General features: G+C 44.9%; 1 protein-coding gene across 2 annotated transcripts in view; it reads left to right on the forward strand.

Moving 5' to 3' along the window:
• Positions 1–3,224: 3,224 nt before the first annotated feature.
• LARS2 (leucyl-tRNA synthetase 2, mitochondrial) overlaps positions 3,225–21,997 on the forward strand; it is a 146,700-nt gene continuing 127,927 nt past the window's right edge. Inside the window, exons 1-3 of one of the 2 annotated variants that reach the window (XM_045991679.1) lie at positions 3,225–3,409; positions 5,663–5,917; positions 12,733–12,861. In XM_045991679.1, coding sequence (XP_045847635.1) covers positions 5,684–5,917; positions 12,733–12,861 — 363 coding nt within the window. In that variant the 5' untranslated portion in view covers positions 3,225–3,409; positions 5,663–5,683. The remainder of the gene's footprint in view (positions 3,410–5,662; positions 5,918–12,732; positions 12,862–21,997) is intronic. The other variant, XM_045991680.1, reaches the window with a different exon arrangement.

Raw genomic sequence — 21,997 nt, forward strand, 5'->3', positions numbered from 1 at the left:
GGGACTTTTTCATCTTCCCAAACTGACACTCTGTGCCTTTTAGGCAAATTGTCCTCAAGGCCCATCCATGCTGCAGCATGAATCAGGGGTAGCCTCCTTGTCAAGGCTGAATCCTATTCTGTTGTAGGTATCTATCATATTTTACTTCATCCATTCATCATCACTCAGTGGACACTGGGGTGCTTTCAACTTTTGGCTATTGTGAACAATGCCTCTGTGACCACGGGCGTGCAAGTATCTCTTTAAGACCCCGCTTTCAGCTCTTCGGGTTATCTCTCTACGAGTGGAGTTGCTGAACCCTAGGGAAGAACCTACATTCTTGTCTTTTTCATCTTCCAGAGCTGTATGTCTTGCATTCCTCTGCTTGTGGTGCTTCATATTCTTGATCAGCACAGTGGTCTCTTGTTTCAAGGGATCATGTTGCCTCTTCTTCTGTCTCAAAGTTCCCTCTGCCTCCCTGTTAGAAGGACACGTGGGATGGCATGTGGGGCCCACCAGCATAATCCAGGGTAATCTTATCGAAAGATTCCTAATTTAATCACTTCTGCAAAGTTTCTTGCCATACAAGGTCCCATTCCAAGGATGCAGGGATTAGGACTTATATATCTTTGGGGGGCATTATGCAGCCTCCCACACAAGCTAATAGAAAAAGCAAAAGGAACACAAAAACTGTCATAAAAAGAAAGGCCCTTAGCACCACCCTATCCCTAGAGATCATCTCAGGAAATAGTCAGGGACATATTTATCTAGATTTCTTTCCACGCATATACTAACAAGTGCATTTCATTTGTTTCCTTTCCTTTTTAAAAAAATAAAAAGTGCGGTAACTTCCTACATGGCCCGGCAACTTGTCTCTTTCATTCAATAATGCATCTTTGCGGCAAGCTCTTTAAGAGCGAAAGGGATTTGCTTTCATGCTCCTGTCTTCTTTGATGTAAAAATAGCAACTTTCCAGTAAAGCAAATGACTTTTAGAAAGATTCTGTTTGAAATAATCTCCTAGAAATGTCAATGTTAACTTTAATTCTTAAGAGGAAAGAGAGATTTTGAACCAAAATAAGGGTAGAGGCTACTTAGAATTTAGTATTTTGGATAAATTAGAGAAAGGGCGCTCTAGTTATACATGGATAAAACATGATGTACCTGAAGGCTAAATTACTTTAAGTGTCGCATGTTAATGTGAAAGTCAGGGCTTCCATGGTGTCAGTTTAAATTAAGAATCTAGTGTCAGGGGTGGAGAGATCAGAAGACCTGGATTGGAATCCTGGCTTTGCCGTCAACTGGCTGTTTGTGACTTTAAGCAAGCTGTATCCAATCTCTGGGTCTCAGTGTTCTAATTTTTTTTTAAATATTTTATTTATTTATTTGACAGAGAGAGAGGTCACAAGTAGGCAGAGAGGCAGGCAGAGAGAGAGGGAGAAACAGGCTCCCCACTGAGCAGAGAGCCCGATGCGGGGCTCAATCCCAGGACCCTGAGATCATGACCTGAGCCAAAGGCAGAGGCTTAAACCACTGAGCCACCCAGGCGCCCCAGTGTCCTAATTTTTGAAGTGGGAGGATTGCAGTGGAAGTTGTCCAAGCTCCTAATGACCTTCCATTCTGCAATTTGGGAAGGGCACTATTCTAGCAGGCTAGAGGTCCAGTGGTGAATCGCAAACCTTCTACCAACTTGCTTATGACCTTAAACTAGACAGTCAGTTCTGCAGGGCCTCCGTTTGTTCCCCTATAAAATGAGCAGGGTGGTCTAGAGTGTTCTCAAGATCCTTTCTACAGCTCATACTCGAAGACAGTGAGTCTCAAACTTCAATGTGCCTAAAAATTTCCCCAGGGATCTTGTTAAAATGCAGATTTTGATTCAGCCAATATGGGTGTGACTTGAGATTTGACATTTCGAGCAAGTTCTGGGGAGAGGCTGATGCTAGCCTGGAGACCACCTTTTGAATAGCAAAGTATTTAGATTTCGAACTTTCAGGAAATTTTGTTAAAGACTTGGAAAGGGCAGAAAAGATTCCTGTGTGTCCCTTGGGTAGAGGGCTGGTCTGGCGATTATCTAGTGTTAGAGGAGTATGCACTTAAAAAAAAAAAAGATTTTATTTATTTATTTGACAGAGAGAGAGCACAAGCAAGGGGAGCAGGGAAGGGAAAAGCAGGCTCCTTGCTGAGCAGGGAGCCTGATGTGGGGCTTGATCCCAGGACCCCGGGATCATGGCCTGAGCCAAAGGCAGCTGCTTAACTGACTCAACCACCCAGGCTCTCCAGGAGTGTGCATCTTTGCTTGTCTCCTGTTGTTCAGCTCTGCAAGAGCATAAGTTAAAAAAGATGTTAAAATGTAGAATATGCATGGTAATGAGTTGAATTTTGTTTGATAGAGAGACAATTGATTTCAGCCCTATAGAAAAGGACGGTTATCAAACATTACTCTTTCTTGTCCTATAAAATATCAACCAGTTTTGCGCAATTACCAAATTCATTTCAGTATTCCTGATTGCCCACATATATGACTTCTTCAAAATATCCTTTAAACGGGCTTTACTTTTTTGAAAATCATACTTTAACACCACTGGTCTTTTATAATTCATTCATTGACTCGTTCATGTGTAGCAAGAAACACTAGTGGGGAGGGAGGGAGATGTTGGGTTGGGGGGTTCCATAAGCTTCTCACGGAAATGGTTGGTAGGGAATCCTGCTTTCCTGACCCCAGCCCAACTTCAGGTGAGAAAAGTACACTTTACCCCGAGTCATGACCACATTAATTCCCTTTCCAGAGCTGTAAAATCACGGAATATGATGGAAGAAGATCCTGAACCATCATTAAGGAGCAAGAGGTCAAAAGACCTACCCAAGTCCAGCAGGCAGTTATAGCTAAGCTGCAATTCAAATCCAGGCATCGGGACTCTCCCAGCGCTCTTTACTCCACCTGCCACCTGCGGCCACTAAACTGATGTCTCTCACAGGTCTGCAGCACCTGGAATAACCCGACCCCCAGGTTTCTGGTTTTGGTGAAGCCAGAAACAGGGCAGAGAACGGGGCCGAGGGGCGGGGCTTGAGGCCGGGAGGCGGTGCCTGGGTATGGGGGCGGAGCCCGAGGCTGTCACGCAGCTGCCTCCGCCCCACAGACTGCCGGGAGTCCGTCCCCGGTCGCGCTCCGCTTTCCCCGGCTCCGCCCCCTCCTGTCTGTGTCTGCGCCAGCCGCTACCGATAAAGTTGTTGTTCTGCCAACATGGCGGCGCCCATAGTGACTGTCCGGGCCGTGTTCGCCTAAAAGTGGAAACAGAGGCGTGAGGAGCCGTAGGCCAGAGCCTGTGAGCAGGTAAACCCTAGCCCGGGCTCAACGGGACGAGAGACTTCTGGAGTGGAGACCTCTGTCCCCGGATCGGGAGGTTCCGACTTGCTGGAGACAGGACGGGAAGGTGAGGGCTGAGTTCGCTCGTCCCCGGAGTCCTGCAGTTTCTGACCTGGAAGTCTCTGAGATCCGGGTCTTCAGACTCGTGGAGCCAAAGACCCTGACTCTAGCTCTGGACCCTTTCCAGTCCCAGAAGAATGCACATGTACACGTAGTTTTGTATTCAAGTTCCCTTGCTACTGCTCCCTTGCCCCAGTTCATGGCTGGGGGGTTTGGACTCAGTTAAAGGCCGTCCAGTGCATCTCTGTGGCCCAGAGATCATTGCCACTGCATTAAGGTTCGAAACCCCTCAGAGATCACGTGGATCTACCACCTCATCCTAGAAAGAACATGCGGTTCCGACAGGATTTGTTTGAGGTCCCCCCAAGGAATTAGCCTTTTAAAAAAAAATTTTTTTTTTTAAAGATTTTACTTATTTAACAGAGAGATCACAGGCAGGCAGAGAGAAAGGCGGAAGCAGGCTCCCTGCTGAGCAGAGAGCCTGATGCGGGACTGGATCCCAGGACCCTGAGATCATGAGCTGAGCCACCCAGGCCGCCCGGAATTAGTCTTTGCAAAAGCCAAGATCTGTATTTTTTGTTAAAAATTTATTTTCTTTAAGATGCACTTTCCCTAATCCATTCTTGTGCATTTTCTTTTGGGTGCACACAGATGCCCTCATGTGCTTCTTCCGTGTGTTCTGTTTCTTTGCCTGTCTCCTACTCTTCCCATAGGTTTCTCTGCCCATATATGATTGTCATTTCGGGTCCAGTTCTCAGGCTTGTCCCATTCTAATCACATGTTGCTGCCTCCATCATTCTCAGAAAACCTAAACTTGAGCCCCAAGTGAGGGTGAGGTCAGGACTGACTATCTAAAGAGGAGTGACGTAGAGGGTGAGGTCAGGACTGACTATCTAAAGAGGAGTGACGTAATGGGGATTGAAACTTTGGAAGCTTGTGGAGGAAAAGACAAGATTCCAAGCCTCTAGGCAAGGAACTAGATGAGACAGAGCTAAGGAAGAAAAGGGCCAAGTTGATTCTAAATACAAGACATGAGCCACACCTTTCACACTGCTGGAATAGTTATAGTTCTCTAATAAAATGGTTGTATCTGTTGTCAGGAAGAAGCCAGGGATCAGGGCTTTGGTGGTGGAATGTCCAAGAGCAGGGCCTGGAAAGTAAAGGAAGGGAACAGGTCTACGCATCAGGAAGTTCTGTAGTATATTGTCAAGGTACATTGAACGAACCTTTTAGAATTTCTAAAAGAAAGTGAGTTTTATTCAAGGCCAAGTTAGGATAGTTGCTGGGGTACACAGTCTTGACAAAGAAGAGAGTGCTCTGTGAAGGAACATTTGGTGTAGGGTTATATAAGCTCCAGCAAAGGAACATTTGGTGTAGGATTGTATTTTTTTTTTTTTACATAAAAAGTTACATATCATTAGACAAAGGACATTTCAGAAAGTTGCAGACTTTATCTTAAACTTCTAGTATATACAGGGCTGTATGCCTTTAATCTTTGGGAACCAGGGAGGTTTTCTCCTTTTTTTTTTTTTTAATCTTTGTTTGGAATGCAAATGGTTATTTCATAAATGCAGCAGATGGGCAGTGTGCAGCCCATACTTGGAGGTTTTGCGGAATCATTTTGACTTTGGTAAATGTTAAAGTATAGCTTCCCAGGGAGCCCAGGAGCAGGGACCATAAACATTAAAAGTTGAAAATTTCCTTTTTTTAAATCAATATTGTAGCCCTGCATACACTTTATGCTGTGTCCCTCTGAGTCTTGGGGATCCCTATTTGGATGTGGACATGTTATTACCACATTGCTCCCCAGAGAGGTGGAATCCATTTACATTCTCAGGGGTTTAGATGCCTTCTGACAATCTGACAAGCTTTTGGCCAGGCCAGCATGTGCCTGGAGCTCCTCTGAAGCCTGGATGATGGGACAGGAAGCTGCCTAGACAGACCCTGGGCCGGGTCTATGGGGGAGGGAGACTGGGAGCCTGAGGCAGGGGCTGGTCCAGCTGGTGGTCTCCCCTTGTTCCTGTGGGAGTTTTGTGTCTTTGGCATTTGGGAACACTGGGTGCCTTTATGTTTTCCATTAAAAAGTGTGTGCTTAGCTCATCTGAAGTTCTATGGTGTTGTTTTCAGGGAAGGAAGTCATCAGAAGGATAAGAAGAAAGCAGGTGCATGTTCAGGGAACACCAGACTAAACGGGAGAACAAACACACATGAGAGGGTCACGGGCAGCTCCTAAGTGTGTGCTTTCTGCCCTCTTTTTCAGGATCTCCCCACCTTCTGCAGAATGGCTTCTGCTTGGCGGAGACTGGGCTTTTACGTCTCTTTTCTGAAAAGCCAGCTAGAAGGCCGGCCAGGAATCGTCAGCAGGGGAAGGAGAGTGATTCCGGGATGCACCAGAGATATATACAGTGCCACTGGAGAGTGGACGAAAGAGTACACACTGCAGACAAGAAAGGAAGTCGAGAAATGGTGGCATCACCGAATAAAAGAACAGGCCTCCAAATTTTCAGAAGCCGATGTGAGTATTCTGAGGGGTTTTGAGAGGGTAGGGAAGAGGGGATAAGGACTTGGACTCGGGGGTCAGATTGCCCAAGTTCAAATAAGTTATTAAGTATGTGACCTTGGGGGCGCCTGGGTGGCTCAGTGGGTTAAAGCCTCTGCCTTAGGCTCAGGTCATGGTCCCGGGGTCCTGGGATCGAGTCCCGCATCGGGCTCTCTGCTCGGTGGGGAGCGTGTGATCTCTGTCTGTCAAATAAATAAGTGAAATCTTTAAAAAAAAAAAAAAAAGGATGTGACCTTGAACTGAATGATTGACTCTGTGCTTCAGTTTTGTTAATTATTATGGTCAGTGCTAATAACTAGTGGCCCCTGGCTTCCTAGGATGCTTTTGAGGGGTACATGAGATCAGACAAGGATAGTGGGTAGAAGGGTTTCATCCCACTGGGCATTCTGGAACAGCATTTACTGGGGAGAGTCATCAGGACTCATCCGGCAGGGGTGGGGTCCTTCCTGGTCCATGGCATGTTAGGGCAGCACACAGGGATCTGGCGGGGTCACATGTAAAGCTCCAGGAGTGGCACTTGGACCCCTCACCTGTGGAACTTTGAATCTGTGTATTCTGAGAAGCACCTGCCTCTTCGCTGGCGTCGACCTTGGTCTCGAACCTGGTTCTGCCACCTCAGCACCACGGTTTGGGAGGTACCAGCCCTTCCCTGGTGTGATCTGGGGCTGGGAGCCAGCCTTGCAGTGGCAGTTGTGTGAGTTAGTGAACCGTTGGCTTCTGCTTGGGATGCATCAGCTTAGCTCTAGAATTATCTTCAGTATTTGGTTGAACCCAGTTTCCATGAGGCGCCATATTGGATGCTGGCTCCTTCTCTAGCAGTCCAACCTGTCAGGGGTTGGTCTTGGGTGTGGTAGCCCTAACTTCTTGATGTTGGTCAAAGTAACAAATGGGAGATGTGATTTGTTACATGAAATGTTGACTCTGATCAGAGCCAAGCGCTAGAAGATAGTTTACTCTTAAATTCTACCCTCCCTTTGTAATAGTTGCCGAATAATACAGACCTTCTACAGTTAATCGAAGAGATGAGGCCAAAGGCAAGCAGTTGAGTTAACATAACTGCAAGAGACTGCCTTGCTTAGACTCGGTCATTTCCCATCTCCCACTTCTCACTCATTTCAGACTCATTCCTTCTATGAGACTGATCTCTGAAGAGTGCTGGGGGCAGTTGTTTGTGTTAACGTGAAGAGGATGTTTTTGGGAATGGGTTAGGGAGACAATCTGGTCTTGAGAGAGGTGTGATGGATAACAAACGGATTGATAGAAAGGAAGGTTGGAATAGGATGCGTGATTGTACCATGAGAGCCTGACGCAGGGCGTGAAGAGCCTTCACGTCAACCTGACCAGACTCAGGTAGCTGAATGCATTTTGGAAACAAACTAGGGAGCAGTTTCATTATGAACAAGGAGAGTCAAAGTAGCGTTTCTTCTGTTCCTTTGTCTTTTTGGTTTAGATTATACGTTAGTGGCTTCTACACATTTTGAAGTTACAGCTTACTGATTTTTGTGGCATCTCATTCTTCTTAAGTATATGGTTTATTAAAACAATTAAACGGATCAAAGGGCACCTGGGTGGCTCAGTCAGCTGGGCCTCTGGCTCTTGGTTTCGGCTCAGGTCGTGATCTCAGGGGTTGTGAGAGCGGACCCCACGTTGGGCTTTGCACGCAGTGTAGTCTGCTTGGGATTCTCTCTCTCCCCCTGCCCCTCCCCCAGCTCATGCACATGCACACTCTAAATAAACAAATAAATACATAATAAATTCTTTTAGAAAATTAAACGGATCAACATAAATTGTGTATCAGCAATTGGGGAAGTAGCTGGAGGGATATCGAGGGTGATCTCCTGGGGGCAGCCTCTTAGGGTCTGTTCTGGGGAATGGTAAGGTGGAGAAGATTCTGTATGTCCAGTCTGGAGCCAGGGCCGTAGGGTGGGCTCGGCCTCAAGACCTCAGTGTGACCGCGGCCACGTCCCATAACCTCCTTGATTCTCAGATTCTTCGCATTGTTTATCTCACAGAATTGTTTCAAGAATCGGATAAGAAAACGCGGCCGAGCACATTTTACAAACCGAAATGTTACGTCAATAAAAGATCCAGGAGGATGAACGTGTGGAGTATCTTTGTCAGGAACCAAGGAGACAACTAGATATCTGTGGACTTTGAAACCTTTATAATTGACCTCACTCTGGTATTAGATCTATTTAAAGTCCACCCAGATGAGTTTCCAGGAGTTGAATGTCTTGCCATGATCACCTTAATCATCATTTTTTTTTTTAAGATTTATTTATTTATTTATTTGACACAGAGAGAGAGAGAGAGAGATCACAGGTAGGCAGAAAGGCAGGCAGGGGGTGGGGGTGAGGAAGCAGGCTCCCCGCGGAGCAGAGAGCCCGATGCGGGGCTTGATCCCAGGACCCTGAGATCATGACCTGAGCCAAAGGCAGAGGTTTAACCCACTGAGCCACCCAGGTGCCCCCTTAATCATCATTACTGAACAAAGTTCCATTTAATGAGCATTTTACTATATGTCAGGTACTATCTTCCATGTATTACTTCATTTAATCCTGAAACAACCCTGGGGGTATGGGGGGGAGTAAGGAAACAGAGGCTCAGAGGGAGGTTTGGTTATTTATAGGGATACGTGCCTGGGACCTTCTGTTGCTCACCTTTGATTTACAGATTCTGAGCTCAGAAAGGCAGAGGAATTTGTCCAAGGTCCCACAACTGGTGGCAAGGCTGGGGCCAGAACTAGGGCTCCAGGCCCCTTCTGTCTGTCCCCTCTAAGCTCTGCGACAGCTTTGGAATGTGATCTATAAAGAGGCAAGAGTTATCTTTCTCCTGACGTCAGAAGCTGGCAAAAACAATAGGTCCCACTTATAAAAACCATCCTCTTCCCATCGCTTACAATCTTAATTTCTTTTAAAGGCTTACATTCTTACACTTTTATATAATTATGAAAATTTCCCCTTCAATCAGATTCCTTTCCTGCTCAGTTTTACCATAAACCCCCATAATTCATTCCTTCTTGCCATCCCCGGAGGATAGAACTCATTTCATTATCACAGAGGGAAATGAACTTAATTCACACAGAAAAGCAAAAAGCAGGGACATGAAGCAAGCAGAATACCTTTTCTGCAATAAACAAAAATAGTCATGAATATTAAAGACTTTGGCCAGCGGGGCTTTTCTGTATATCTTCTGTAAGCTCCGTTTTGGAATTTGGCTTAGTTAGTGCGTAATGAATCACTCAGTTTTGCTATACGTTAAATCTCTGTCGGACAGACCTACCAGAGAGAGAGAGTCATGAAGAAGCTGTATGTGGAAAATGTTTGGGGTAAAATCAATTGTTAAAGAAACATAATATAAAAAAAAATCTGTCACTCTAATGAAAACAAGGCACTTACAATAAACAAAAAATGGGCTTCATGTAAAGACTTAAAATGAAAAACAAGAAATGGTTTCTATCAAGGATTTTATTGATTTTTTTCCCAGATCCTTAAGACACCTGTAATGGGTATTTCCCCACGTCCCTAAAAATGCCCCAAGAAAAGGCAATAGACCCAGCCCATTATGAGAAGGAGTAAGGCTCAGACGGAGTGGGCAGTTTGCTTGCTTCTGATTCTTTTTTTTTTTTTTAATTTATTTGACAAGAGAGAGATCACAAGTAGGCAGAGAGGCAGGCAGAGAGAGAGGAAGGGAAGCAGGCTCCCCGCCGAGCAGAGAGCCCGATGCAGGGCTCGATCCCAGGACCCTGGGACCACGACCCGAGCCGAAGGCAGAGGCTTTAACCCACTGAGCCACCCAGGCACCCCTGCTTGCTTCTGATTCTATACTGAGTAAGGTCTTGTGCCTCCTTTGAGGGACTAGTCTACACACAGAGAAGATTATGTCACTTCCCTTTTTTTTTTTTTTTAAAGATTTTATTTATTTATTTGACAGAGAGAGATCACAGGTAGATAGAGAGGCAGGCAGAGAGAGAGAGAGGGAAGCAGGCTCCCTGCCGAGCAGAGAGCCCGATGCGGGACTCGATCCCAGGACCTGAGATCATGACCTGAGCCGAAGGCAGCGGCTTAACCCACTGAGCCACCCAGGTGCCCCTGTCACTTCCCTTTTTAAAGACAGCGAGTCCTGAGTCACCATCGACTCCACGCCTCAGGGCCTGTCTCCTGAGGTTTTCCAAGGGTTATGAGTCTGTAGTTTCCAGTTAAAACGTGTGATCACTAATGGATGCTTTCCATCCATTTATGTAAATCAGCTGCAGTTGTCACTTGAGCATCACGGGATTTTCCCGTTTGTGTATTTTCCAGACTCCTGTGTATTCCCTTCTCCCTTTTCTTCCTTTAGGCAACTTCACATAACCCCTCGTCGGTAATTTCTGGAGGTTGGGCTGTACCGAGAACATTCTAGTCTGTCTTGCCACATGTTAGTGGCCCCGTTAAAGGTTTGTTTAACTTTTTTGCTGAAGGAAGTTTAAAGGAAGGAGCCAAATGAGATTTGGAAAGAATCTGACTTCTGGTGTCTTCTGCTCCCCTGATTGTAGTTGGCCATGTCAATGATCAGTCATGCAAATACTTAGCAAAAAATATATCAACCCCCACCCCCTACACGAAGGAATGGTCATGAATATTCTGTTTTGCGTTTGTTTCCATTACTTTGGGGGAAGCAAAACCTGAAGGAACTCTAGCAGTGCCGCGGGAAGGGAAAAAGGGCAGAGAGGAAAACGAAGGCAGAAATAAATGAAAGAGTGTTAGTATCAGAAGGACCCGACCCTCAGAGACCAGCAGTTACCTCTTCTTCCTTTCTTCAGAGAGCCCTGCATGAGAGGATGTAAGGCTGGGCAGGGGGGAGTGCTCCTGTCACCTGGACAGGATTTGTGTACCTGGGAAAAAAATGCCCTTTGGTCTTTAGTACTCTGTGGGGCTGGGTATTTAACTCCTGAAGTGAGGAGGCGGGGGGGGGGGGGGGGGGGGGGGGGGGGGGGGAGAGGGAGATGATGAAACACAGCCCTTGCCCTTGAACCACAGATCCATAATTAGCAATCAATTAAATAACTACCATGATTCCTTTGGAGCCTTATTTCCTCGGGTGGTGCACAAACCCAAAGTCAGCCATCCGGAAAAGACTCCCTGCCCTATGTTCATTCCGTTTGGATGCAGGTTACCGTTTTTCTGTTTCTTGTAATGCAGCTGTGTCTTTGGCAGCTGGAAGGTTCTCTAACCCTGACGTGAGGCTGTCTGTAGATCGCCCCTGGGAAACAACAACCTTGCCTCGTTGGCTCTGATTTTCTCATTACTTTCCCATTTCAACTTTGTCTGTTGAAAGATAAGCTCACAGTGATGAAGTTTTAGAATGTGAGTGAGGTCCGGAGCCGACGACCAAGAAAGAATTCTTGAGACGTCTTTGGTGCAAAATAATAAAGAATTCTTGAGACGTCTTTGGTGTTTTTGGTGGTTTATGAAAGCCCGGGGACAGGACCCGTGGGCAGAAAGAGCTGCTGCCACGTGATCCCAAGGACTGGCTGATTACATACTCAGGAGCTGGAGAGGTGAGGACAAAGGGGGTGTTCAGAAGGACTGTCATATGGTAAAGAAGACTCGCAGGATAACAGAGATCTAGTTCTCATCAAGCCAAGCTGTTTTTCCCTCTAATGAGGTACCAACATGAAGACAGCTGGGAGTTTCCTGGTGGAATGTCACATTCCTCCTATCACACGTCCTTGTCCTCGTCCTTGTGGATGAGCTTTAGGTTTAGAAGAAATTCAACTTTATTTACATTTCCTCCCACCTCAGGCTCCCTCAATTTTACAGAAGGGAGGGCAATGTTAGGGCTTTGGGAACTGAGTGATGGTCTCTGGGAGTTAGGCTGTTGGTAGGAACGCTTCTTCCTTGTCAACGGAGGGAGACTCGGGTCTTGCACGGTTGTGATCTTTACAGGTTAACTCTTCGTTTTTCCTTTAGAGCAGCCAGGAGTGCCTGAGGAATGGCACATCTATCCCATGGGTGGGGAGGGGCTGTGGAGTGTCAGCTTCTGCTGTGTCCTCTGGTTGCCTTCTGTTCCCCCATCAACAGTACAGCAGAGAAACCCAGCACCCAGACTGGTGCCTGGGGATCCCGCTCTTTCTGCTAAGTCCAAGTCTGAATGTAGCTCTGGGGGACTTAGAGATGTCACATCTGTGTGATTCAACTGTTGTCCTTGAATTATACGGATCTATGCGTTAGAGCTTCATTTGGAAAAACACAGTTCTTTAAGACCTAAATAGAAAACTGTCTTAACAGAGAAGCTTTTAAAAGGGGAAAAAAAAACCACATTAAAAATATATATGGGCGATTAGCACTCTGAGGTTGTTTGGCATTCTTTTGGACATTCTTCGGCTTAAAGCAGGGCTTTGAATTTTGGTTTTTGACACTTTTGTCAGTTCACATTATAGGAGTAGCTTTTTTTTTTTTTTGAAAGATTTTTTTTTTTATTTACTTGAGAGAGAGAGTGAGTGGAAGAGAGAGCATGAGACAAGGGAGGGTCAGAGGGAGAAGCAGACTCCCCACTGAGCAGAGAGCCCGATGCGGGACTCGGTCCTAGGACCCTGGCATCATGACCTGAACTGAAGGCAGTTGCTTAACCTATTGAGCCATGCAGGTGTCCTTTTTTTTTTTTTTAAGGAAATTTCTAAAAATGTTAAACTATTATCTTGAGTACAACACCAACATTTTATGTTCATACAGGGTCCCAGTAAATGCTTAAGAAATGCTCATTGTCATCCTTTGTCAATTCTTTCCCAGAAATCAAAACCCAAGTTCTATGTACTGTCCATGTTCCCTTATCCTTCTGGCAAGTTGCACATGGGCCACGTGCGTGTGTACACCATCAGCGACACCATCGCACGGTTCCAGAAGATGAGAGGGATGCAGGTAAGGAACGATGGCTGCTGGGATAGCCCCCCCCCCGTCCCCCCCACTGCCAACCTACCGCCCGCCCCCACCTAGGGATGCAAGAATGTCATTAAGGTGGTCAAGACAAATGAAGAGGACCGATTTGGGTTCAAAGTAGGACAGTTTTGATGATAAACATGAAATGCCCCGTGTTTCCTTTTATGAGCTGGAAGAGCTAATAAAGCATCTGGATTAATGCTGGGGAGGAGGGAGGGAGACAATGGGGGAGGGACTGCCATGTGTTTGGTGTTGTGTTGGGGATGGAGGTGGGGTGGGGATGGGGTCAAATGTAGCTCCCGGTGTTAGTAACACGGGCCATCTTCCCAGGAAGAGCTCACAATCGGGCGGGGGTGAAACACACAATCGATGGTCATCGTGTCGGGGCGTGAATGCTATAGCACAGATGTGCATCAGATGCTTTGAGAAGGAGATGGGGCCCCAAGAATTTTCTCTTTCTATTTGACATTTTCTGTATTCTTTAATGAGCATGGATTTTTTTTTTTTATATAATGGAGAAATTAAAAAATTTTTTGAGGAAAAAAAAAATCTGGGGAGTAACAACTCAGGCATTTGGGAAAGGTTCCCCTAGAGGAGCATCTGACACAGGTCTTGAAGGACAAGGTGAAATTTACTGGAACAGGAAGAGAAAGACCCTTCCGTGGCCATTGTGGGCCAGTGCCCTTCACTGCAGTGCCAGTTACCCCAAAGCTTACCCTTTACTTTTTAGCAGCGTATCATCTGTAAAATGGGGTGGGAGTGATCACGGTACCATCTTGTTTAACCACTTACAGAGTGGTGGGATGGAAGAAGGGTTGAGAACGTGGACTACTGAACCCGATTGTCCAGGGCTCGAATGCCCGCTCTTACTAGCTATGTGACCTTTGACTAGTTACCGAACCTCTCAAAACCTAGTTTTCCCTCATCTGTAAAATGGGTATAAAGCAGCACCTGCCCATTGAGACCTGCTATAGGGATCAAAGAGGACGGTGATGAAGCATTTGGCACATCCCTAGTACGTAACCAGTAAATACTACTCACAGCAGCTCCCAGGAGCCCCCTGTGTGCATCTCTGTCCAACTCTGAGTTCATCAGTCCCCCCAGGAGCTTGAAATCCAGCCGTGGTGGGAGTATTTACACATGGATGTCAGCAAACGCTACAACTCTGGGCTCTTTTCCGCCCAGAGAGGCAATGGTTAAAACATTCGCTGGTACTCCCACTGGCTTTTGCTGTTATTAAGCTGGTGGGGCCCGTACAGATGACATCTGCCACCTCCTAGCGCTTTGTAAAGATTTTCTTTTAGAGACGTAAGCGCATCTGTTGTCACAATTGGTTTGAAAATTTATGCTGAACTGACATTGGCAAGAAGTATTCCTAAAAAGGAAGGCAAGTTATAATGGCTCTGTGTCACTAGAAGAGTAAATAACTTTATACTACCAAATGCAGAAATTTGTGTTCTACTTTAATAGTCAAAGGTATTTGTCTTCCTGGTTTATGTCGAATGTTATTTTCCCCAGACATTGCTTTCCGTCATTGCTGCGATGTTTATTAGAAAGAGACGGCACGGAGTGAATTGGCTCTTTGCCTGGAGTATAATTCTTTGTCTTACTGTGATTCTTCGACTAGATTTTATCTTCTGGTTTTTTACTTACGCCAACTTATTTTGGACAGTTAGGGAGTGCAGGCACATTGATGAAGATTAAGCTTTTATAGCAAAATTGTGCATTTATGAGAAGGTGCAGGTGGTTGAGGGGGTGTGGGTGGGATTCTGATTCCCTTGGATGGGATGTAATGTTCTAGAGGAAATTCAAGGCAGAGCTCCAGGCCCAGAGCTACTCAGGCCCAAGAGACAAAATGGAGACTCCTAGAGTAACTGAAGTCCAAGGTCAGGCTGGACCCAGGAGTTGCATGACCTAGTTTTGAACCGCATTCTGCCACCTTCTTGCTGAGGGACACCCCGCACAAGTCATTTCATGGCTCTGAATCACCACTTTCCTCATTTTTAAAATAGGGATAACAGTAATTCTTGCCTCGTGGGGTTCTGTGGGGTTCAGTGAGATAGTACATGTGTGTCTGGGGTAATAACCCTTAATAAGTGATAGCTGCAATTATTATTTGCGTTGAATTGGTTTACTCTGGGAGATTGGCCACTAGTAGTTAATAAAGGAATTCCACTCTCTTCGGCCTGAAGCACGCTGTGTGAAGTTACCTCCTCAGAAGCAGCTCAACTGTAAAACATTGCCTGTAATTTATATTACATAGCCGATGACCTGATGGGTGCCCGAAACCACCACTCTTTGTTGTCTGTTTATGGTGTCTGAGTCCATGTGGTCAACAGGCACCTGGGGTTCTCTTTTGTTTCTAAGTTTCAGTTGTTCTGTTTAAGATGATGCAGTATCTTTTGGGGTATTCTCCAGGTTCTGCTGAAATTAATTGTTGTTAATTTTCATAAGCCATATTTAAGTCAGTTCATCCCATGTATAACTCCATGATATGGCAAAAGAGAAACAGAAATTTCAGGGTGATTGTCAATAACATCAAAGTCTTTTGAGCTTACTGTTGTTTTCAAATCCATTCCCAATGTCAGGACTGGTCCCAGAGATAGAGTGGGGTTGGATTCAGGTCAGGTTCAATGGTTCTCACTCTAAGAAGGAAGGCATATCTAATCTGGAGTAACAATGGGGTCTGACATGTGTATTCATTCATTCATTCATTCATTCAATATCTAGTCATTGGTATCAGCTTTATTCTAACACTGGGATTTCTATTGTATTAAATGGAAATATTAGAGTCTTAGGTTCAAAAATCAGTCAGTAGGCCTAAGAAAAATTCAAGCTTTGGATTTTTCTAGAGCTTGTTAATTTCTTGACTGGTTTGCTTTGTTCTTGAGTAGAGATGCGTGAAATAATTCTAATTTACACAAAGAACAGTATGGGGAGTAAAAGAGTGAGCCTTGGGGCGATTCTGCTCTCTTCAAGGCTATCAGTGACCTGGGTGTGGATGTGCCTCTGTCCTCATCTTTCTCAACCTCAGCAACATGAAATATGGTAGACCAGTTCCTCCTCCTTAAAATACTCTGCTCTCAGTGAGACCCCACTCTCCAGGCACTTCTGCATCTTGGCTTCTCCCTCCCAGTTTACTCCACAAACTTTCCCAGCCCCACTCCATCTTTGCATACTCTTTTATCAGATTGAGAAAGTTGCCCTGTATTCCTACTTTACTTAGAGTTTTTCTCATGAATTGGTGTTGATTTTGGTGAAATGCCTTTCTGCATCTATTGAGATGGAATGAAGTTTTTCTCTTTTATTCTGTTGATGTGATATGTTAATGGAGTTTTAAAAAATTTTAAACCAACCTCGTGTTCCTGAGACCAAAATTTCATTTGGTCATGATGTACTTTTTTTTTAAATGCATGAATTTGCTGTATATAATTTGTTAATCTCTCTACATGCATGGGAGATACGGCTCTGAAATTTTCTTTTCTTTAACGTCTTTGTCTGGTTTTGCAGTCAGGATGATGCTGGCCTCATAAAACGAACTAGAAGGTGTTCCCTGCCTATTTTCTGAAAGCATTGTGTATTATTGGTATTATTTCTTCCTTATTGTTTAATACCATTCACCATTCTGGGACTGCCATTTTGTTTGTGGGAAGTTTTAAAAGGACAGAGTCTATCTCTTTAATGCTATAGGGTTATTTAGATGTTCTGTTTTCTTCCGTGTCAGTTTTAAGTTGTATTTTTCAAGGAATTTCTCTACCTTACCTCCAGTTCTGTTCTGGGCTGCCTTCTCTTTTTTTCCTCTGTCTACTTTTCTTGGGTACTCTCATTTATCCCCTTTAGTTTAAAATTATGGAACATTTCCAACAGAGAAGTCCAGAGAGCATTATTATAACTACCCAGATCTGTATCCTGTTAGAAGATGCCAGGGGGATGCCTGGGTGGCTCAAATGGTTAAGCATCTGCCTTCAACTCGGGTCATGATTCCAAGGTCCTGGGGTCAAGCCCTGCATTGGGCTCCCTGCTCAGCAGGGTGCCTGCTTCTCCCTTTCCCACTCCTCTGCACCCTGTTGTTCTTTCTGTCTCTGTCTGTCTCTCCAAGGGATAAATAAAATCTTTAAAAAAAAAAAAAAAGATACCACCATGTAATCCTATTAGTCTCGCCTCTTTTGTTTTTTTCCCTTTTTTATGTTGCAGAGAGTTGTTTCTTTCCACAATTCAATTCCAATCCTTGAAGTCAAAGTAACCATTATTCAGGAGTTACTCTATGTCCTTTGCCTTCATGTTTTCATGCTTTTACTCTGTTGTTTAGGGATACATACACACTTATATGTAGTATTGTGTTTTTAATTTTATATAAAAGATATTTTGGTATTCCGCATATTTTTTCACTCAGTATTTTCCATCAAGGTTTATCCTGACCATGTCTCTCTCTAGAGTTATTTCATCCATTATAAGTACCTTATAATTATGCCAATCGTTAATTATCCATTTTTGCTTGGATAGTTTTAGGTTGTTTCAGATTTTTGCTCCAGTGCATGTCCTTGTACCCGATTGGCTAGCCTGTGGGAGAAGTGACATTGCTGGGTCATAGCGTATACATAGCTCAGTGTTACTACATCTTTCTAAATTGCTTTTCAAACTGTCAAGGGCAATTATTACTTCCCCCAGCAATGAATGACATTTGTAACTGCTCTGCATCCTTGACAGCACTTAGTAAGGTTAGTCTTTTTAGTCTGTGCTAATTTGTCATATGGGAAATGGCATCCAGTTGTGTTTTTAATTTACATTTTCCTGAATAATATTCTCATGAAGCTGAGATATTTTCATATGTTTATTGCCTATTTAATTTTCTTTTTTGTTTGCGTTGTTCACATTATTTGCCAAGTTCCTCTTGGGTTATCTTTTTCATATTGCTCTGTAGAATTCCTTACACAGTCTGGGTTACTGATTCTGTGTTGGTTAAATGCAATGCAGATGTCTTCTGCCAGTCTGTGGTTTGTCCTTGAATTCTGTGAGCCCAGCCAGACCACAGATTGTAATTGGGGTTTGAGAATGGATGAGAACGATGATTTGGAAAGTTCAGGGTTGCTTTTACTTTGGATTCCTCATAGAGCGACAAATAAGTTGTGCAGAGGAGAGAAATGAGGCAAGAGTACAGGAGGATCATTGTGGCCCTCCACGCCCATACTCGGTCATGGAGATGGTCCTGAAAGTCATGACCATCACAGCTGTCCTGGGGAAAGCTAATGTCATGAAGAGCTGACCAGGCCACGGACACACCCACAGCTTAGATGGGGCCTTTATAAGTGGAGAGGCAGGTGGTTTGGGGTGATGTTGATCAGGAAATAGGGGCTTTAGTCAGTGACACTGGTGATACCTGCCTTACCCACCTCACAGATTTGTGGCAGGGTTCCTGTGAGGTTATCAATGAGAAAAACTGGAACACAATTTCCCAGTGTAATCCAATTAATAGTAGCAATAATAAAGAAGTCCTGATATTTGGATGTTGAAGGAGGGGCTCTTAAAGCCAGAGATCAGTTATTCTCTTTCTTTCTTTCTTTCTTTCTTTTTTTTTTTTTTTTTTTTTAGTTATTCTCTTTCAAGAGTCAGAAAAGACTGCCCTGCCGATTGGCTTCTTCTGAAACTCATACAATATCTGATGACATATTTAGAGCTTGGCACGTATGGTGATTTTGTTGTGTCTTCGTGTGTTATATGCACAGGGGATTGGAAAATAAAATGACCCACTTTGCACCCTGGCTGGTGTCGCTGGCACCCTCTGGGCCAGAAACAGGATGATGACGGCATCAGGGCGGCCAGTCCCCCCAGGGTTGGGCTTGGATTCATGTGTCTCAGGCCAAATGCACTGCTTAGTCGGGTTTTCTGCTTCGACCTTTTTGCTATTTGCTACGGAGGAGGAAGTAAATTGAGGCTCTGTGTGCGGCTGGCCCGTGATCATAATGTGATTACCCCTAAATATCAGGAAGCGAGGGGAGCTCTTAACAAGTGGAAGAGAATACATGTTTCATCAATTTTTGGCCAGCCAGGCAGTCAGCAAGTGTGTATGAAGTGCCCAGAGGGTACATAGCATGGCATTTAGTTTTCAGATTTTTGACTCTCTGCAGCTTCTCGAAGTAGAGAGTGGATTTCTACGGCTTATCCTCTCCTGTATCATTTGAAGGGAAAAATGAATTACTGGTCCAGTGTCTTGATTAGAAACTGGCTGATTTATCTGCTTATCATGTCTCTCCACCTTCCCAGGGGAGATCTTCTGTTTTGGAGCACGATACTGTCATTTGGGTTCTCTAGTCTGAAATAGTTGCTTGATTTGGATCCTCGGTCTATAATAATGGCGGGTTATTACACTTGCTAAACAAAACTCAGTGTTTTATTTCTCATTTCTTGGAAATAAAGCGTTGAATCTACTCCAGAGAAACCATGATGCTCTCTGAAAATAGTTTTTTGAGAAGCAGTAACCATGGTTGCTCTCGGCTAGAAGCTGCATTGGTTTCAACTCTAAACTTTTGTTTCATCATGAAGCAGAGAGAAAGCTGGTCATTCCTAGCAAATAGGTTGGCCCTTTTGTAGCAGTAATTGTGCTGTTTCTCTTGCCATCACGAAGGCAGATGACCAGCTGCCCCCACTTTCTTCCCTTATACCGGAAAAGTTTTCTTACCTCTACTTGATCTTATTTCCTGTGTTGGAGGAAGAACTGTATCTTTGCCTGTTCTTTTTTTCCTTCTTAAAAAATATTATTTTTAAATTGTACGTAACGTTCCATATTCCCCCCTTTAAAAAGAAGAAATGCAACATAGATAAGGCTGCAGTCCCTCTAACCAGGCCCTTCTGGGCCGTGATCCCTGGCATGTATTGGTGTATATCCCTTCAGAGCCTAGTCTGCGCGTTGTCATTTATAACCGTGCTCTCTCTCGTATCCCTTTCTTCTCGTCTGCTTGCCATCTATCCTGCCTGCTAAACCTGGGACGCCCATGGCTCAGCTCTGGGGGCAGCAGAAGGCCCTGTCAGGGTGAGCCATGGGCACGTGACTCTGCCCACACCAGAGGCTGGCTTCGCCCCAGCTCCCAGGCCTTGCCTTCTGCCCGGCTCTGGTGTGACTTGCCAGGTCTCTGATCCCTGTGTTTACCCCTCGTGAGTAGCTGATGCTCACCTACTGCTTCGCCTTGTACAGCAGAAGGACTGACCCCCCGGAGACCACGTTTTCCAAGCCCTGGTGGCAGCTGGCCTCCAGCTGGTTTTGGACAATAAGAATTTCTGGCAAGACTTGAGTACAGGAGGAAAGGAGAAGCCAGGGAATTTCTCTCTGTCCGCCCTGGTCAGCATCTTCTTCAGGGATCCAGTTCCATCTGGGCAGACCCACGTGTGTTTTAGTTTTTATACCTGATCTTGGCCTTGGAGCTCTGTTACCTCCGTCTCCCACTTTATTCCTTCCGTCCAGGGGTGGTGGCACTGTCCCACTCTTCCGGATTTGGAGGTGGTTTTGCTGTCCACCTTGGCTTCTCACTCAATTGTAAATACTTAGAGTATTTGTTAGAAGAACAGCTGGAAACGATGGCTTTTCACACACCGGAAGTTTATGTTATAGATTCCCAGGTTAGAGCTGTTAGGTCTTTTTCTGGGTTCCTTTTCTGCAGAAAGCACTCATGTCCAAGGAGAGTTAACTCCTAGGGAACTGAGAGGGCTCGGGTGGCCCCAGCATTAAAGGTTAAACCAAGTTACAGTGATAGAAAGAAAGGTGTAGGAATTTGAGAACCAAAAAAGGAGAGTTTGGAGTTCCCTCCAGTGAGTGTTTTGGACAGTCTTAGCCATAAGGAATCACAGGCAAGAAAGAGGGCGTCCAGGACCTAGATTGGAGGTATTTAATGTTGATGATGTGTAAGAGACCAAGAAGGAAAGAGGCTGGCAAAGGAGGCACCTGACATGTTATCTTTTATGTAAATGGGCTGTAATGGTTTGACCAGCAGTAGAACCTGCTGCCTTAGACAAAGGGACGGGCGTTGGTATTTCATGATCGTGTTACAGGTCGACAGTCGTGAATTCTCTGCTAGTCCGAGAGTGAGTCCTGCACTTGGTCCCTGGGTGTCTGGAAACTCAGGGTCTAGGAGTAATAGGACCCATTTCTTGCTCCGTAGAAACTTGGGTCACGGTTCATTCCAGTGATCCGGCCCCTCGTGGAGAGAACCATTCTGCCTTCAAGATGCAAAAAGGCCTTCCTGCAGTCTGTATTCTAGGGCAGGCATTTGCTTTTTGGTCGATTTTTGGTAAGAATGGCATATTAAGAAGCTTTTAAGATTTTCTAACTTGATTTTTCATAGACAGCTTGGGTAACATGCAGGCTAAGAATATCTCCCCATGTGAATTTCATCTGAAAACAAAAATAGAAAAATATTACGTAAATCCAGACTGGTTTTTGCGACCATCTCCGTATTGACTTTATTTAAAAATATGGACAGCATCTAACAGAATGTTAATAGGCAGGAGCATTGAACTGGTGCCATTTTGGCAGCTCCCACAAAGAAACCAAGTGGTAATTAAGTTTTTTCCCCCTCTCCTGGAGCAGTTACACAACAGTTACATTTTTCTGCCAGTGAAGCAGCCCTAGGAGAATTCATGCACAGCTGGAAGTTACACTCCCGTGTAGTCCAGGGAAGCATTGCAGAACTTTCTAGTAATCCAGCACAAATCCCCAACACGCAGTTTTATCTATCTACCCATCTATCTATCCATCCATCCATCTATCTATCTATTTTTAGTTTTTGAAAATTAAAGGAAAAGAAAAAAAAACCTACGAACCTTAAGCGTTTAGTACAAGGGGATGTTTTTCCCCTATGACTTGAGCAATGCTGAAGAGAAAGCTGTATCCTAAAAGCTGTTAGTTTTATTCAGGATTCTTGGGGACCAGGGCCTGCAGGCCAGCCCAGACCAGCTTACACCAAAAAGGGGGAGTTTGTTGGTGTTTACAGACCGCGGTGTAGCTCACAGAATGAAAGGCGGTGCTGCCAGAAACAAGCCCGTGGGCACCTGGACCAGGTCCCGGAAGCATGCCAGTACCCCCAGGCTCGGTCCCCCTGTTGGCTTTGTTTTCTCAGACACCTCCACC

The sequence above is a fragment of the Meles meles genome, chromosome 20 (genome assembly GCF_922984935.1).
Source record: "Meles meles chromosome 20, mMelMel3.1 paternal haplotype, whole genome shotgun sequence".
NCBI lineage: Eukaryota > Metazoa > Chordata > Mammalia > Carnivora > Mustelidae > Meles > Meles meles.